The sequence below is a fragment of the Scomber scombrus genome, chromosome 7, assembly GCF_963691925.1.
Source record: "Scomber scombrus chromosome 7, fScoSco1.1, whole genome shotgun sequence".
Taxonomy (NCBI): domain Eukaryota; kingdom Metazoa; phylum Chordata; class Actinopteri; order Scombriformes; family Scombridae; genus Scomber; species Scomber scombrus.
The window spans coordinates 21,270,301-21,290,234 of record NC_084976.1 but is presented as its reverse complement, the minus strand read 5'-3'; the positions used below and the strand labels follow the sequence as shown (position 1 = coordinate 21,290,234).

At 38.9% G+C, this 19,934-nt stretch overlaps 2 protein-coding genes across 2 annotated transcripts in view; one reads left to right on the top strand and one right to left on the bottom strand.

Annotated features, from left to right (window-relative positions):
• The first annotated feature begins 850 nt into the window (after window positions 1-850).
• Window positions 851-3,873, top strand: mrpl17 (mitochondrial ribosomal protein L17). Its single transcript, XM_062422215.1, has 3 exons — window positions 851-1,158; window positions 3,266-3,334; window positions 3,448-3,873. The coding sequence occupies exons 1-3, from the start codon at window positions 985-987 to the stop codon at window positions 3,700-3,702; spliced, it is 498 nt and encodes a 165-aa protein (XP_062278199.1). The 5' UTR covers window positions 851-984; the 3' UTR covers window positions 3,703-3,873.
• Window positions 3,874-7,500: 3,627 nt separating this feature from the next.
• Window positions 7,501-19,934, bottom strand: part of tmem145 (transmembrane protein 145) — a 36,552-nt gene continuing 24,118 nt past the window's right edge. The window contains exons 8-15 of the mRNA XM_062423059.1: window positions 16,172-16,240; window positions 15,314-15,394; window positions 14,927-15,005; window positions 13,404-13,497; window positions 11,228-11,400; window positions 10,399-10,519; window positions 9,818-10,006; window positions 7,501-7,740 (exon numbers count right to left, since the gene is read on the bottom strand). Of these exons, the coding sequence (XP_062279043.1) occupies window positions 7,501-7,740; window positions 9,818-10,006; window positions 10,399-10,519; window positions 11,228-11,400; window positions 13,404-13,497; window positions 14,927-15,005; window positions 15,314-15,394; window positions 16,172-16,240 (1,046 nt within the window). The remainder of the gene's footprint in view (window positions 7,741-9,817; window positions 10,007-10,398; window positions 10,520-11,227; window positions 11,401-13,403; window positions 13,498-14,926; window positions 15,006-15,313; window positions 15,395-16,171; window positions 16,241-19,934) is intronic.

Genomic DNA, 19,934 nt, shown 5'->3' with positions numbered 1-19,934 from the left:
AAACTTTAATGACAGACAGTGATATTGAGCAACTTTTATTGTAAATTTCAAGTTTACATTTTGTACACATCCATGATTTAACAGCGATAATATGTGGTTGTTATCTTATGATTACATTTTTTAAAAATCATAATAACACATCAACACATTTCTACACATTTTAGTCAGAATGACCTAAAACAAACATTAAAGAAAATATAATTGACTCTGCAAACAACCCATTACCTCAAAGGAGTCATGTCAGCTCAATTTGTTTGAAGAGTAAACAACACACTGCAGTGGAGCTACATAGATAAACAGATACATGAGTGTAATAGAAGAAATAAAGGCACTATAGTTATGTTAATATCTGTGAGAAAATATAAACAAGCAGAACATATTTTCTACTCTATGTTAATATGTAACAATCTTTAAATGACATAAACCTATATTGAGCATGTTTTACTCTAAATGTAATAATAATATCTGCCTATCTTAAATATATGCATATCTATTACATAGTTGAGGCAAAAAAAAACCTCTCAAAATAATAAATTACATAATAAACAAAATAATATATGAATAAAAATAAATGAAAATATCCATTTGTTCACCTATGTCACTTCATCTATAACATTATTATCACATTATTATTAGTTATTTCTTGATGTTTTGTTTGTTTGTGTGTGCGTGCGTGTGAGAGAGAGAGAGAGAGAGAGAGAGAGCGAGAGAGAGAGAGAGAGAGAGAGAGAGAGAGAGAGAGAGAGAGAGAGAGAGAGAGAGAGAGAGAGAAACAGACTGAGGTTAAGCGGAACCTTTAGTCGCCCAATTCCGTGACCAAGTCGGACACATTAAGCCGACGCACCATCAATGTCATACCGTGCAATCTTCGCGTTGACAGCTGACCTCAGTGTGTGTTCTCCTCGGTAGATTATTGGTAGTATTCGGACAGAGACCGGGTTAAATAAACTCTGTGTGTGCCGCAGGACAAACTAACCGGACAAAATGCGCCTCACGTTAAACATGTTGATCTCTCACGGCCGTGTGGCCCGGAAGATGGGTCTGGGTCCGCGGTCCAGAATGGACCTGCTGCGGAACATCCTGACTGGACTGGTCCGACACGAGAGGATAGAGACCACTGCGGCCCGAGCAGATGAAGTCCGCTTCTACGCCGAAAAGGTGACACCTGATGCTGCTATAATAATAATAATAATAATAATAATAATAATAATAATAATAATAATAATAATAATAATAATAATAATAATAATAATAATAATAACAACAACAACAACAACAACAGTGATGATCATTAAACGTGCTGATACTATGTCACATTTCTTCTCTCAGTTACACTCCAGATGTTTATTCTGCTTGAATACATCAATTATAAAACAACAAATGACTGTCTCTACTAAAATGGCCATTCTGGAAATGTAATAGGTTACACATAGTTACCCTATTTAAAATGTAATAAGTTATGTAACTATTTAAATTACTTAATTAAAGTATTGTAACGTATTACATTTGATTACTTTTTGATTACTTTTCTAATTTTCTAACAAATGTTTTCAACTCGAAGGATGAATGTAACCATTAAGCCCACTATAATCTAAGTTTAAGTCTAAGTGTTTTTCATTGACATTGATATGATTTATAAGGATATTGTTTCTTATAAAGCAAGATTTATCTCTCATTTAAAAATACATTAGTTCATGTAGATTTTGGAATATAAAATAAAGATATTTTATGAAAACAGTAAAAAGTGACATGGACTTAATTGGTACTGTGACACCATTTAAGCCCATGTGTGCTCCAAATAAGCCCATGTCATGATTTATTTACAAAAAATGTTTTCAAAGAATTAAAAACAGCAATATATGTATTCAGTAACATGTTAAATATTAATAAATGAGGAAAAACCCCTCCAGTTAAAGGTTTGACTTCAGATGTAAATTTAATTACACATATTTTGTCATTAAATTAATTATTTTGTAATTCAATTACGTAACACTGTTACATGAAACTAGTTACTCCCCAACACTTTCTATGTGGCCATAAGTATGTGGACACTCAAACATGTCACCCAAATCTGGGAATACTATTTGTTTCATAGCTTTGATTGAATCCACAGTTAAAGAAAGTTGTTCAGTCCTGCTTGCTTCAACTAAGAAACATTACCACAATTAAAACAATACTTTCACACAGTGACCTTGAGTCATTCATGTACTAATCTTGTCAAGACTAGACTACTATAACTACCTCCTTTCTGGCATAAACTGAAAGTCACCTCGCAGCCTGCAGCATCTCAGCCTCTAAATGGTTTTCAGCAGATGACTTCACATCGCCCTGACAATCCTGGCATCTCTCCACTGGCTCCCAGTTTGATATTTAAGATTTTACTGATCACTTGTAAAGCACAATTGGGTCTGGCTCCAAGCTACATAATGGATATGTTGGCCCCATAGCCAGCACACAGCCTTTGAGCCTTAGGTGGGGCCCTTCTGACTGTCCTGAAGTTGAGGCTTAAATCTATAGGTGACCGTGCTCTTGGCATCAGGGCCCCTCAGCTTTTGAACGACCTGCCTGAGGAGATAAGGCTCACAGAATCACTGACTTCTTTTAAATCACTTTCATTTTTATATTTTTACTTGTTTTTATGTGATTTTGTCTTTTTATTGCTTTTATTCTTTTTATTTGTATTTATTTATTGACTTATCTCTTTTACCATCTGTATCTTTCATCATCCTTCTGTCTTCTTTCTGCCTTTTGTCTTAACTTTACAATCATTTTGTCTTGCCTTTGTTTTGTTTTGGCCTCACTGTTTGCCTTTCTGTTGATGTTGACAGTATCCTGCGTTTCTTTTTTGTCATTGTAAACTCTAAAACTAAATTGTTTTAAAGATGCCATATGAATAAAGTTATTGTTATTATTATCATTATTATTATTATTATTAGTATTACTATTATGTAATTTCCATAAGATTGGCTGGCAGGCTGTGAAAAACAGCTCCAGACCAAAGGTATACTAAAAACAGAGAGGTGTTTTTTCTGGCCACATAGTAGGGCTGAACGATAAAACAAAACATATATCTAATTTTGATTATTTTGATTGATATTGAAATATGATTTGCAAACTTCTAGTGACTAATAAGAGAACAATTTGAGGCATTCCTGCAGAAAATCTGGCTTGCTTTTTGTGTGAGGATAGTCTTAAGAAATGACATTCTGATTGGATTTCCTCTCTCCTCTTCATACATTGGTTCTGACTATGTTTTTTTTCGCAGCTGATTGACTATGCCAAAAAGGGAGACACGGACGAGAAGGCGATGAAAATGGCCAGCTTTTGGTTGACAGTAAGTGTCTGCAACGCTTATAAAACTTTGTGGGGCAACAGTCTTTGTTGGTCTAGATCTAAAATGTTTGATTTTAAGTTGTTGTTTAATTTGAGTCTTTTTCCTCTCTTCAGGAAAAGGATCTGGTCCCAAAGCTCTTTAAGGTCCTCGCGCCGCGGTTTGAGACCCAGCTGAATGACTACACACGAATGGCGCGCATTCCCACCAAACAGAACTTGGATAAAGCCAAGATGGCCGTCCTGGAGTACAAAGGCAACCCCTTCCCGCCTCTGTATCCTGTGAAAAAAGAGAATGAACTGACTCTCATCAATCAGCTGCTCAAAGGCTACAGAGAAGAGAAGGCACAACAGTTAACTGCAAAAGCTTAATTAACACCATCACAGTGATCGATGGTCGTTCGACGGTGGTGGATGGGAAAATGCAGATGCTGCAGATTGTGGCTCATAGACACTGAAAGAACAGTTGGGCAGCATCAACGGAAGCCAAGAACATTTTTGTGAAAGGACATTTGTCGCTGAATGTGTACTAATAAATATTTCTCAACAGAAATAACAGATTTTCACTTTATTTTATATTGAACACTGACCAATCCAGGTTTGCTCTGGTGATGTGGGACACCATCCCTTCTTTTGTGCAAAAATATATAGTAGATCCATTTCTAAGTATCTTTTTGCACATAACAACTATGGATTCTGTCCCACATCACTTGCATTGAGGAAGGAAGGAATCTTTGAGTTGTCAGTATAAACAGGAGGAATAATTATATCAAGCATAACCTATTTTAATGTTCATATGGGCACGTGACCATTGTAAGACAGGCCGGAAAAACCGAAACCTAATCTTTTACAAAAGAGCATCACATTAAAGGACAGTCAGCACTTTGGGTACCTGGGGAAAAAAACAGCTATATTTATTTCATATGCCCATGAAAACTTTCTATTTCAGTTTCCAAAAAGAAATCAGTATAAAAGCTACCTGTGTATAATCTATAATTCATTTTTGACAGGTGTCATTTCAACTGTATTGTTATTTATCAGGCCAGTTTATGGGTCACTTATTGTTTTCACACCAGATGAAAAAAAAAAAGCACGAGCAAATTAACACAAAGCTTTCTCACTGCAGATGTTTTAAATAGTCAGAGAAGCCAAATCATAGGTAATAAGCTAATAATACAAATGATGGCTGCACTCCAAGACTGAAACAGAATTGTGCCATCGTTAATGTTATTAATTACACCTGTGCGTTTAATGCAATTAATAGAGCACTTGCCGGTATAATACAAACCCTCAAGCCAAGTGTTATCACAACTTGACAAATTAGCATTTACATACTGCAAGACAATTAGGTTGTATTGCATTATATTTGACAGTTTGCATTATTTTGTCCACTGCTTGTAGAGTGGAAAGAGGAAAGAAAGTACGTTAACTGTATTTTTTATCATTTCACATCACAAATTGACATCAATGAATAGAAGAAGTTAGATTCAAAAAGACAGGCAGCATTTAGGCTGAGAGCAGATTATAAATTTAGACTTGTACTTAAGAACAAGTACAGACAGGAACAGTTTGTTGTGACTCTGCACTTCAGCGGTTACAGACCCGGATACTGGCAGTGACTTAGAAATAATTAGGCTAGCCCACATCAGAGTGTGACCAGCCTGGAGTCTGTCCCTGTAGTCTTTTACTTTAATGGACTCTTGTAATGAGAACAAATTCTAAATATGATTTACAGATATTAGATTTACTCCTTTGGACGCACGCCTCTGTCCAAACTGTAACACAAACACTCCCACGTATTAAAACAGTGGCCAAATAAAACAAACCCAGACAAAGCCTCTAATAAAACCATATTTTTTTAATTATTTTGGCAAAAAGTGTATATGTACAGCGTATTTAGAATTGTCATTTGACACCATTAAAATGCATTTGAACAGTGCTTCAGTGATGTGCTCTTAATCAGATCGCTCTGAGTAGCCTAAAAGCTGTGCTGTTTTCTGTCATGCATACATAATCTCTTTTCTCCAAGTCCTCTCCCTAAGTGTGTGTCTCAGTCCTTTTAATTGTATGTCAATATACATGATGTTGAAGCAGTGATACAATATCAATTAGCCTGTCTGTTAAGTCTAGTCACCCAATGTCTGTTCAGTCAAGTCATGGCAACCATAACAATAGGCAACGGCAGACAAAATGGCAGATATGCCAAATATAAACCAGACACAGAATTGGAAATAACGACTAGTACTCTAATTCAAGTATCATTCTGTTTCACAGACTAAGTTACACCTCTGACTACACTCTTACAAGTTACACACCACAGTCCTAACATCCTATAAAGTACTCCATTACAGCAAGATTGCCACTGATAAATCTGTGAACTATTAGTTTTTATGGATTAAAAGTCCTTTTACTGATTTTTTCTTTCCAGAAGCTGGTGGTAAACTCAGATTCAGTAACACTCTTACATGACTTATCAACATCAGCAATTCTATGTTGACTTAGCATGATAAGTTCCCTAAAATGTCCCTACGATCAATGACATTTCCGGACCATATTTATACGTATTCCAGATGTATGCATCTGGAATACTAGATGTGGTGTGAATACAGGTTTCAAAGCAGTCTTATAAGGTGACATCATCACGAATAAACAGACTAAAGACCAGGAACATTAAAGTGCTCCATGCAGGACAGACAAAATGTACAGTAGTGTTGCTGTTTTCATAGTTCATCTACAAGGCTTTTTTTTGTTGCCATAGCTTAATGTTATAGGATACAAAACCAGTGATATTTGTTCAACTTTACGCACGGTTAAAACATTCGGGTGCGAAAAGATTACAAACATATTTTTTACGTTTCAGGTACTAGACAGGGTCGAGGATGAAGATACTTATAGATAAAAAAAATAAATAAAAAGGCCGTCTCCTGCTCTTAAATCATGGATGTGTTGTAGATGGAGGCCGAAGAGAGAAAGGGAAAAAAACTGACAAAGGTGTAGCATTCGAGTAACTTCAAAAACACCCCTGTTCTTGTGCTGTATTGCATCAGTACATTCACCAACGTCTACATACACAGAGAAATAACATTTTTGAGCAGGAATATTCTGCGCTCCAGTGGAATTTCAACTAAAACCAATATAGTACAATATTGGTTTTATATTGTGTTTCAAACAGCACAGGAGGGTTTAGATTGGAATAACAATGGACAGAATTTATCCAGTCAAAAATATACTAAAGCCTATTGTATGTATTTACAAAAGTTTCAGTTTCAATACACACAATAAGCAAATATTGTATGGTCACGTGTAGTACATATATCAGCTTTTTGGACGGGAAATACGATACAAACATGCATGATTTTACAAGTACGTAGTGCCCACAGTAAACGTGACATTTTACATTTATACATCAGCATATCAATCCAGAATAACCAGCTGCAATGAAGGCATATAAGAATATAAATTAACTCAACAAACTCCATATAGAGTAAATATCTATGCTTTATCAAAATGTGTCAAACATAAAAAAGTATCTCTTTTCTTTTTCTTTTTTTTTAATACGTATTGGATAAATGTAATGGCATGAGATTTTTTGATGGTCACAGCACCAACTGGAATTTAATAATGTGGGGAAAAAAACATCAAAATTATTTTCCTTATTTTTTAAAATAAAAACTATACAGAGTGGTAGCTCTCTTCAACTTTAGCTATTTACAAACTCTCACCGGCACACCATCAATGCCTCATGAATTTTTGAATAAAAGCATTTCAGAATTTTGTTCCATTTCCGCATCGTGCACAGCTATCATTCTATTGCTCTGGCTACATCCACTTTGTCATCTTTCTCCCTGTGTGCCTTTTACTGGTCAACATCAAATATTTATTGCTTCTTTATTCTTTAACAACCTCTGCACTCCTATCCTACAGCCATTTCCTGCCACTCCTCCGTTCTGGTTATTTCCACTCACAGGTGAAAAGGGACCGTTTAGAGATTCACCTTCACATGCTCTTTACTGGTCATTTCTCTTCTTTGTCCATCCAAACTTTTTTTTTATTTATGGCTGTCCCAAACAGAACCATCTGATTTCCATTTTCTTTCTTTACTTTGTATTGTCATTCTGTCTGTTCCCTCCATGCCTTCCCACATCTCCATCTGTCCCGTGTTGCTGCTTCTCATGCCTTTGATCCGAACCCTCCTCCTCCTCCGCTCTGCATGCTGAAATACTCGGTGAAGGAGGGAAGCAGAGGCGGCACAGGGGGCGAGCGTACGGAGCGACAGGGGGGTATCGGAGGTGGAGGTGGGGGCAATATTGATGTCAAGTCAGCAGCAGTGGTGATGATTTTCTGCTCGCTGTTCCTCGGCACCTCTGGTCCTTTCCGGGCCACCGTCTCCTCCACCGTCTTTACCGGCTCCTGGGGGAAAGAAGATGACGGCTTTACACATTTGACCTGGTCAGATCCTCAGGATATAGGTTACGGAAATATGTTGCCCTGGACAGAAAGCGGGACCTTACAGACACTGTGTCACTAACACCATGCGATACATCACATTTTGACAACTTGCCCTACAGGAAGTGTGGCTATATAGGTCAGAGTAAATTACACATTCCTGTTTCCTGACCTCCAGGCTTCTGGTTCAGTAACTTTAAATCTGCACAAACTGCAGTTTATGGACCCTACTGTACTATAAATTAGTGTTCACTGTGTGTATGCAAAAATCTACATAAATCTAATGTTCTGTTGACAGACTAATGGATGAATTGAATTGTTACAGGTTAACAAAAATAATCAATAAACTGATGTTTAAAGCAATACACTGTAATAATACTGTATTATTGCCCTTCATGTCTAAATAAATTTGAACATATTATTAGGAACACATTCCTCCTAATGACTTGATTGCTCTAGACAATGCATATCTCAGCTGTAATGACTAGTCATGTCATGATTCATTTTTGTCAGTCACTTGTCATTTAATGTGCTGCAAACTGTAAATGGCTCATCAAGCATTTTTACAAAGTCATAATTCATCAAATCTTGCATAAAGCTCCTCCTACCTCAATTTTTTATACTAAATGCAGTATTTGACACTAGTATTTAACATTCTGTATTGTGAAAACTAATGACAAACATTAATTTTCTATCTGTTTTCCAACTACATCCTAGCACAGAGACTGCTGTGATAACCTCTAAATGTACCCTTCAGGCCCAATCCTACAAAACAATCAAGGACAGCATGCTGTACTGTATGTAGCTATGGAAACAACACTCATATTTACTTTGCTTTTTCATCCAATGACCCTGATACAGCACACCCGCTTTGCTGATGCAATGAATCAACTGTGATTTCATTTCCTTAATTTAAAGACAAGAAAGAGCAGATTCTATTGGCAACAAAGAGGAGAGACTCTCTCTGACTTTGACCTCTGACCTTGAGTCCAGGGCTATAAAGACATCCAAGTTCAAAAACATGGTGCTTTATTGGAGTTTTTAGCAACTAAGCTTTTGATTGGTATTCCCTGACATCTGCAGCACAAGATGTGGGCTCATTACTCCTCTTTACACAGCCTTCCAGATGGAGAATCATTTTCCAAGTTCTAGTGCTGTATTATAAAACGCATGATAGCTTTGGAGCATCACAACCAATTTCCTTCATCTTTAGCCACTTTCAAATCTAAATCAAAAACTCCCCTCTTTAGATTTAGTGCATTATTTTAATTATATTTTTATGTTTATTCGAATTTTCTTTCTGTGGTTGAAAGGTCATGCAAATTTGCCTTTTCTTGTCATGATTTTATGTCAGTTGTCATGCACTTTGTCAAATTTGCATCTCATTTGAGCTACTGTTCTATTTTGTATTACTCCTGTGGGTGTCTGAACACTGTATCAATGTAGTTTGAGGACTCAGGCCTTTTCTTCTGCCATTTATTTCTGTGTAATTTGGAAAGCAACTCCCACAAATTTGAAAAGTTCCCCAAGCTAGGTAATTTATCACAGCAACCACGACACCTTAATTTGTTCTTACTGTCATTCACCCAACACATACAGGAAGAGATGGAAGTTTCCGCCAAGAAATAATCCGTAAAAACATGTCCCCTTATAAATTGTATTGTTCCACTGATGACTTCTAGTTTGCTACATATTTGTTAAACCAGAAAACAGTTAATTTCAAGCTACATTTGACACAGCAAAGTTTGCAATTTCTAAGCAAAAAAAAAAAAATCAATACAACTTATATAAAACTAATCACACATGGCACCACAAAAAATATTAGGAAAAGTCTGAACTGGATATAGAGACGTACAGTGAATGGGCTATATTTCTATTCTGATTCTGATTCTGATCTCTTTTTTTTTTTTTTTCTTTAACCTGTTTCTGCCTTTTCATTGACTCAATTTAATCAGAGTTCATCTACAAAAACACAACTGCTGACATTAACCCAAGATGTCAAATAGAGATCCAAACGCATGTACACATTAAAGTTACTCACTGATTCAATGGAGGAGAGTTCAGTGAAGTTAGGTTGAGAGTCTCCGAGGAAGGAGCTATTTCCATAGGCATGATGGGGAAAGCTCTCTCCCCCCTCTTCCACTTTCGGACTGGACAGTAGGATCCCAATCTGGGATGTCCGAACATGGTACGGGAAGTTCTTATTGGCTGCTGAAGGTCGTGTGATAGCCTAAGATGCAAAATTATGACAAGATATGACTGACTGATTTCTGCTGATTCTTACAAGGTGACTGCAGGTTTTAGCTGTATGTATGTAGATATAAAGTAGCTTCATAACCAGAGCATATGAGGTCTGTGTAAGAATTGTAATGCATGCACTGATCAGGAATATAAAAGGACATTTACGTGAGCAGGTCGGCCCATTAACAAAGAACAATGTGTCGAAGGTGAGGAAGAGGTAGATAATGATGTGTGGAGGAGACAATCAGCATGAGGCAGTTATGACTCAAGGATAGTGAATAATGTATGACAGACAGTGGCAATAATGACTCTTGAATAATGTGAACTACAGTGCATATAAGTGCAAGGGTCTAGATGACCATATGTGTGCATAGTACGGACAAGGAAGACGATGTGAGCGTAGAGGTGGATGCCGAGCTGAATGCCGTTGACGATCTTCTCCCGAGCCCAACGAGGAATGCCAAAGTTGGCGATCAGGGCCATAACTGGCACTGCGAAGAACCTGAGGAGGACAAGTGAATAGATTTAGGATAACGATGGGGACGGAAGGGGGTTGCACATTAAAAGAAAAGATGAGAGGAGAGTTTGATAGTGAGAGGAAGACAGGCAGAAAGAGTACATATAAAGCACAGAGAAAGATAAAAATGGGAGGAGAAGAGAGGCGTAGATAATGAGGCGGGAGATAGCGATAGCAATGAGGAGGAAATATAAAGATAATATTAGTCTTTGTAATCTACCCTTCATTTCAAGCTCATGCTATTATATGCAGTGAGTGAAGGCCAGAGAAGCCCAGCAGAGTATGTAGAAGAGTTTTTCTTATGTTTATATAAAAGAGAAGAAGTACTTTCTAGTACAAAGCTTTAAACTATCTGTTATCTTTCACACATATATGGGAGCATAAATTATTCTAATAGAAGAGACCCCATCAGATGAGTAAAAATAGATATTTTCCTCTAGCAATCACTCACTCAAGCACTAGCACAGAGGATGGGCACACAGTGTTGTAAAAGGGTAGTGTAAAATAAACAACTTTCATTCCTGGACTGTTAAAGAATCAGCTATCTTGTGCACATTTTTACAGACCGGCATAAATTATTCAAATTGAAGAGACCTCAAACAGAGAAATGTGTATTTTTCTGCTCCTGCAATCTCTCGCTCAGGTGTTATTATCTGCAGTGAGGGCAGAGTTGGGAAGCTGTGAGGGTCTAACCATAGTGTGTACGTGGTGAAGAAAGGGATGTAGAAGGGTTGCTTCTCAGGGTAGTGTTTCAGAGAGACCAGCACGGCATAGCAGAACCACACGTAGGCCAGCAGCTGTAGTCCCATTAGTCCATACCCTGCAGGGCTGTCGTAGGCGTACAGCACTTCACCTGGGTCAAAAAACTGGCACAGGGACATGAGAAGTTATGCCAGAGTGAGTACACACACATTAAACAAGCTGGTTTCTCACACAAAGTAGTAAAGAAGCTGATTGGCTCAAATAGATGTTGTAGTCTGCGCCCTAATTACTAAGATGGATTGCTCATGGTTCCGCTGATGCACAGTGATGACCGAGCCAAGGCTCAGCTTGTAGCGTTCTGTGTGTGTCTTTGACATTGACACTTCTTCTCCACAACTGGGTCATCGGCATGTATGCGCACAAGTTTGTGAGTGTGTACGTGTGCTTGCATCTGCGGACACTAGATTGCATTTCACAGTCCAGTGACTGGATAGTGTTGGCCATACAGGGTTACTCTTGCTACATAATGCATAGGTCCGACGGCTCAGTGTGGAGCATCTAGGGATCCAACCAGAGTTTGTCGGACACCGAACTGCAGGCCCAGGCCCAGTTCACTTCTCAAGCCTTCATTTCAGTTCCAATTGTAACCTAGTTTGGCTTATTTTTAGCAGGAGCTCCCTTGAGTTTTGGGCTCTTTAATAGCAGGGACCATGTAAGAGGGCAAGCAGCAGATAAATTATACTGCTTCAGATCCACATATTGCAGTGTGAGAGATGGCTATAGGCTCTAGCGTTAAATATAGCACGAATACTTCCATTGCACTATTCCCACTGGGTCATTACCATGCTGTATTCAAAGACTGTAATCCACTGTCCCTAAATGTGCCATCATTATTATCTTACTGTGCTGACGCCTCTGCAGTATGCAGAGATGCATGTAACTGTAACATTCCTGAGTGTGTTATTATTAATTCATAAGCTCATATGCTTAACATCATAGCTGTTGAATTCTGTTTCCTTCTTTACAAACGGAACATGCCGTAGAGACAGGGTATAATTAATGAGCGGAGATCTCACAGTATGCTGAGTCTCTCCATCCCAGGAAATCCTATAGAAACAGTCACTGATCTAAGATGTATTATCTCAGGTACAGTATATCCATGTAACAACAAGCACAGCAAACCTCTTTAGTGGTGTTTGTAGTTGGGAGTTGCCTGGTTGCTCCTGACAGGATCCATAATTTACAAATCTTCAACTAATTTCTATATTTTGTTTTACAATCAACTTGATGCATATTCATAATTAGCAATGAATCAATGTAACGAGTGACTTGACATAAAAAGCTATTACAGCTCATGTTGATCTGTGGGCTCAACTCTCCATGAATATTTATGATATTATTATAAAAGCTGAAGAGAGCTATAATAGCATTGCACATATAGTGTCAAGCATTGACAAGTCAGATATCTAGTTCCCAGTTATCCTGGCTGTAATTTAGATGCCACTTTTAAGTCGAAGAGAGAGAATGTGAACATTTTCAAATAGTTTATGAGCTGAACTTTATATATTATTTTCTTTAGTAAATAAAACATCAGAAGACATGTCCATTCTAATTTCCCAGAGCCCCAGCTGATGTCTTCAAATGCTTTATTCTGTCTTGTTCAAGATATTCAATTAGCTTGATATCAGTATCCAAACATTTGAAATACTGACACCAGTGATTTTTAATTTGTGAATTAACTGCCACTTCAGTCGACAAACTTCTGCTTCTTCCTACTTGTTTTTACAGTGTGACTGCTGGAAAAATGTTTTCCCATTTGGCAAATTTACAGAAAACCCAACAAAAAATCTATTTGGTACAACTGGTACACATCTAGCTGTTAATGAGGTAGGAGGTGGAAGTTGTCTAGAGCTTAAATAGTTAATCAACTGATGTGTTGAGAATTAATCAACAAGAAATTAATAATAACTGAAAAATCTATTATAACATTTATCAAGAAAAGATGCCAAACATTATGTCTTACCTTTTCTCTGTTTTTATTTTGGGTTTGGAGGACTTTTTTAACATTTGAAAATCCATGAATTAATCCATTTTTAAAAATCCCCAAACTTGCACCCCCAGTGTTAAGCATACTGCAGTGTGGGTAATTTAATGTGTAGTACGGTACCTCAGCCTCGTAGATGAAGAGGATGATGTAGGTGATTGTGTAGACTGTCATGTAGATGCTCAACTTAACCGACCCGCTGTGACTGATCCTCGCCCTGACACACATTGACAAAAACACGGAGGGTCAGAGGTCACACAGACGTTTGAGGACGATAAGACTCAAACACACAGACAGAGATACACAGACAGAATGAGGGAAGCAGGACAAACACAAAAACATGCATTTTGTTTTTTTATAGTCAAACAAAGACAGCTTAATCTGAAAGCAGCTATTCAACAGCACACACCACAAAGGACTGATGTGCTCAACTTTGAATTTTATAAATATAAAAATGGGCACAAATTCATGGACAAAGCAGGCTGCAAAAAAAGCTCTCTGCACTCACAAACACAAAACTTAAAGCTTTAATTGCAAAGCAGGAGTCAACAAATAGAAGCTTTTCAGTGTTAAGCTTTCAACAACATTTCAAACATTCTTTTGCAATTCATCACCCCACACCAGAGAAAACATATCAACGTTTTCCTGTAACTTATCAGTTACCACAGATAAACAGTCATGTTTTTAGCTTGATGATAATGCAGTTTTATGTTTATTCATTTGGGTTTAAAAGAATGTTTCATAAGTCACAAAATCTTCTCAACCTAAAGGAGGAGGCAATCCTGGAGTCAAAAAAGCCAGCTTAAATATTGCAAGCTCGCTTTTCTTTAATAAGAGTTCAGTCTGGAAAGCATCCACTGAGATTCAATTGAGCCTGAAGCAGGACCAATCTTCAAACTGTGAGGGGTGGTTTAGATGATGACTCACCACCGCTCAAAACCCTTTAAACTGCCATTTAAACGAGCTGTATAGATGTTTAGAAAAAAGCATGATTGTGCAACTGCACAGCCCCTTTATCACCTTAAACTGATTCAGAAACTTCAGGTGAAAAGCTTGGCAGACATTTAATACCATTTCAAAAACACTTGGAAGGTTTTTGGAGTTTGATAACTCGAAAGACCAATGACAGCAGAGTGAGTGGGGTATTCATCCAGTCAGGTATAGGATGGATACATGTTGATGTTCCAGCGAAGAGGAGAGGTAAATCATCTATTGTGCAGGCTATTTGAAAGGATGCCTGTCACTAACAATCCACAGAGCCTTAACAGAACACAATGAGAACCAAAATTTGTCACCTGGCTTTGCAGGGCAAACACATAAAAAAAACATATAGTTCAAACCAGAGCTTAATCTTCTTAATAAAGCAAAGTTTCCATTTATCACGTTGCACAGACATATCAGGTGTTCATCCACTCTCAGAGGGAGCGTACTAACTGACTCTCTGACTGACACCTAACATTGTCATGTCATGGGATAGTGTTATAATAGTGACAGCGAGTCCTGACAATGACAGACAGTGGCAGCATAGACACACCTGCCCAAGGTGACAGGCATCCATAAAGAGACACACATAAACTTGAAGAAATTATGCACACACATGCACACACATGCACACAAAAAAGCTGCAAAAAATGCAAACCCCCCACCTGGTGACAGTGAAACCTTTGCCCAACAATATGAGCATCAGAAGGAACACCAGGAAACTGACGGAGAACAGTAATTTCCCTGGAGACGGACACAGAAGTGGAGAGAGATAGAAAGTGAGAAAGAGAAGACAGAAGGGGTAATTAGGTTGTGGTTTCCGAATCTGTAATATCAGAGGGGAAAGATAAAATCAGGTCACCACACACACTCACACAAAATCATGCATGATCCTGCCCGTGCCCATCGAACCCACTATTACACTTCTTCACCCGCACACACATCCATCATCGTCCACTCATTCATTCTGCTCAGGCAGAGAGTGATTTTCCAGTGCAGAGGCAGTGTCAGGTCAGTCAGTCAGTCAGTGGACGATGCAGGAGAGGACTCACCGAGTATTTTCAAGCTGCCGTTGCCAACTCCATCTCTTGCATACAGGCCCCAGTAGATACAATGGAACAACAGGCTGAGCACTGCCAAGTGGAAAAGATGCAGGGAGGAGAGAAATTGGAAAAAAAAGGTAAATGGAAAAGGAGGGATGGAGGGGAGAGGGGAGTAAAAGGTGGGAGAGCAAAGGAGAATGGGTGGTTGAAGAGTAGGAGAGAGCACAAGAAGCTCAAAGAGAAGGAGACGTAAGAGAGAAGAAGTAAAGAAAAGATGAAGAAGAGGTTTTCGTGAAGGGGTAAAGGAGAACAGAAGAGACAGGGCGATGATAACGAGGAAAGAGGGAGGGCAGTTGGAGGAGAAGAGGAGAGAAACGGGGAGAAGGGAAGCAAGACACAAGAAAAAAAGACAAATTGTGAAGAAATAGCGAGATGAAGCAGTAGGCATGGGAGTGGGAGGAGAGGGAGAAAGAGAATTTAGGGGGGCAGGAGAATCGAAAAGGGATTTTGAGAAGGGACAAGCAGGCGGGAAAGAAGAAAGCAAGACAAGGGGGGGGGGAAGAAAAAAGGAGAGGATAGGATGAGACGAATGAGGGGGTGTTCATCAGTAACAGCATGCTCCACTGAACACTGGAGCCCAACACGGCTGTTTGCAATAGTTCCTATTCAGAGGCTAATAAGGGCGATAATATCTGCGCTATTGAAGTGGGGATTAAGGTATGAGATGCTGCAGCCCTGCGAGAGGCTCATTGTCATCTTTCACCAGGAGAGACCCTGTAGGTGTGTGTGTGTGTGTGTGTGGGATGTGAGCCATTTACAATATGTATATGTGTATGTGTATTGTAGTGCATGCATGTGTGCTCTCACCCTCCACACCTGCCGCCATCATAAACATTTTGTAGGTTGTGTGAAGAAGCTGTCTTCCCTTCAGATTGTCTGCAGGGGGGAAAAAACAAGAATGAGATAAGGTGATGGAAGTGTGTGTGTATGTGTGTGCGCGTGCTGGTGGGGGATAGAGATAAAAAGGATGGAGATATGCTAACAGATGGTGAAGGAGAGCGAGAGAGGTACAGAGAATGAGAGGCAGAGAGAAGGAAACAAAGAACAAGGGATCAGACCAGATAAATGATGGGGGGGGACCATTAGTATGCATCCATCTTGAGTTACCTGTGTCTCCCTTATACTTCTTTTCTATTCTCCCTTATTAATCTGTGAGGAAATATTTTAATCTGTATTTAAGCGGGCAGTTTTACTACCAAAACACTCCTACAAACAGCAGTGGCCCTGCGGGAAAATTTACCGGAGGAGGAAGTGTCATAAATGTTCACACCTCTCACAGCTGCCCTGTATACCTCAGGCTTGGTCAGCCAAGTGCTACTGGATCGTCTTGTGACTTCCTCACAGGTACCCCGATGAAGGACGCTAAAGAAACATTTCTCCCAAGAATGAAAATCCTTCTTCTGTTTTTGCCCTAACTTTTCATATCACTTTCCAATGTTATTTTCTATGCTTGATTTGAACTTGTGCAAATGAATAAAAGTCAAGCCTCAATGTAAGTGAACACTCCAGTGAATCTGGCAAATGCAACACATGTGGTGAAAAAGGTACAGCAGTCCATTGAAAGACAATCTGCATAAAATCACCATAAGATTTCAGCACATTCCAAGAGTCAAAAGATGTATTTGCACTTCATTATGTAGTGTCATTTCTCTGCAGTACAGCAAGCGAGTCATTTTTATAATTGACTGAAGACAACACCACTGGAGTTGATTCATTTAAAAGGACTATCTCAGCACAAGGTTCATTTAGTAGCTGTTCTGAAGCTGGAGATTGCAGATATTCAAATTTCCATTTTTTTTTAAACAGCAACATATCTTTCCAGAATCAGTATTCCTGTGACACTGGATAATCCACAGACTTCAGTGTCAACAGTTTTCTTCTTCGAACTGCTTTCTACCCAAGGAATAGTCCCAATAAAAACTGTTGACTGTGTGTTCTGTGGATTATCCACAGCATCCGCTGCCTGTTGAATTTTTCAAAGGATTTGTTTTACAATGTGAGCACCTGTAATAATAATAATAATAAATCGCATTTACATAGCACTTTATGCGGTACTCAAAGACGCTTTACAATTTCCCTATTACCCTATTAAAACTATGTAAACAAATCTTTATTAATTATAGAAGGTTAAAAAAAAACCAAACAAAAACATACGTATTGGGCTAGCAGCAAAAAATCTCAGATACTGATATCTTGAAATCTTGGCAAATAAAACCAAAACAATCTGCATAGCTAGATACCACTGGGGCAGAAATTGACCCCCCCATTGTGTTCCAAGATAAATCTGAGGAGTCATAACATGATTTAATGGATGAGAAAGAAAAAACAAAAGATTTCTCTTATACCAGTTTTCTCTTTTTTTTTTACTTTTTTTTTTTTACTGTTTTTACTAGTGAAATACTGCATGCTTACAACTCTTCAGGCATCTAAAAACCCAATTAATAACAAACCTGGTACACCTTATCATCTTTTTCCCACCATCAATTATGTCCTGAAACCTGGGTCATGTTCCCCAGTTGAGGCTACAGAAAATGGATGTAACAGCTGACTTTTTCAGAGCCAAAGTCAACAACATTCGTTCTCTTACGGTCAGCTCTCCTCTCTGACTTCTCCTGTCATCAACCCTCTGTCTGGGAGCTCAGTGTCTCATTGACTCCATTTTACTGGTGTCAGGTAGAGCCACATTGAGGAAATCCTCAGGAAGATGAAATTATGTACTTGTGCTCTGGACCACATTCTCACTCTGATCTTACAATCAGACACCCCTAACCTTAGTACTCTAATCACTCAAACTGTCAACTTCTCCTGTCTGTCCTCAAGGAAGCAGTCATCCCTGCCCCTCCTTAAGAAGCCCACTCTGGACCCAGACGTTCTTGCTAGCTACAGACCTATCTCCAACCTCCGTTTCCTGCACAAGCTGTTGGAGCTGGTGGTTGCCTCTGAGCTTCAGGACCACTGTAAACACAACAACCTATATGAACAATTTCTGTTGGGTTTACTTTCAGCACACAGCACTGAATCAAGTCAGATCAGGGTTGTGAATGACCTGCTGATGGCAGATGATGCAGGGTCCACTTCTCTCTTAATGCTCCTAGACCTGAGTGCTGCATCTGACACTGAGGATCACACTATCCTCTACAGAGCTCCTCCATGCCAGTACTTGACTGTCAGTCTCTGCATTTAAGTGGTTTCAGCCCTACCTTTCCAGAAAAACTGAGTATGCAGGTCTAAATTGCTCCCTTTCACCTGTGGTGTTCTGCAAGGTGGTGTATTCTGCCCCATCCTGTTTACCCTCTACATGCTATCCCTTGAATGTGTCATCAGCAGACACTGGATCTATTTTCATTGCTATGTTGATGATACCCAGCTGGACATCAAAAATGCCCCAAACCCTTCTGCAGCCATGTCATACCTCAGCACTTGTCTTGAAGAGACAAAGGACTGGATGAACACATTTCCTCCAGTTAGACAGCTGCTCTCCTTATTGCCACTCCACAACAGTCATTCCCCATACCTCATCTCACATTTAGCCAATAAATTCCTTTCCTCATATACATACATAATTTTTGGGGCTTTTTTTTTTGCATTTATTGTAAAGTTGTTGGCACAGAGGCTGACAGGAAACTAGAGGAGAGAGAAATGGGTATGACATGCAACAAAGGTACCTTGCTGGACTGGAACCAGGGAAGTTGAGGGTATATGGTATGTGTTGTAACCACTTTCACAGCTACAAGGACGCTTCAACTTTCAGTTCACTTTTGCTGACCACATAAGACATTTTTGCAAAACCTTGTTCTACCATCTCAAGAACATATCTAACTCTGCCACTCTCTAACTTTGTCAGATGCACAGGAATTTGTCCATGTCTTTATCTCCTAAAGACTGGACTATTGCAATGCACTCTTCACAGGAATGCCTGGCAGTGGCATCCAGAAGCTCAAGTACATTCAGAACAGCGCTGCCAGGGTCCTGATGACAGTGCAAAAACACAAACACATAACATTGGTTCTTTTTTTCATTGCACTGGCTCCATGTCTCCTTCAGGATTGAATACAAAATCCTGCTACTCATATACAAATCCATCAACGGACATGTGCCTCCCTACAGGATCTGATAATACCACAAACCTCCACCCGCACCCTCAGATCTGGCAGCAAATCGCTCCTCCGGGCCCACAGTGCTAAGCTCTGCACCACGGGGGATCGAGCCTTCTGCTTTGCTGCACCATGCTTGTGGAACAGCCTTCCTAACCACCGGAACCAGTACAGTACAGTACAGGCCCTAGTCTCTTTAAAAAAAAAAAAAAAAACTTTAATCAGGAAGGCTATTTAACTGTTATTACTATTTTCTTTATGTTGTAAGCTCAATGTTATTAATACTGTTACAGTAGCCCTCTGAATTTCACTGTGAATTAAAAGAGCATTACAAATTAAATGCATTATTATTATCAAAATCTTTCCACTGAAACAATTTGTGAAGGAAACATTTGTTCATATGTCCATGTGAAGGTCATAAATTGTCATGTTTGGTTGCAAGTACATATGACTTAATTTTAAGAGGTTGCAAGCCA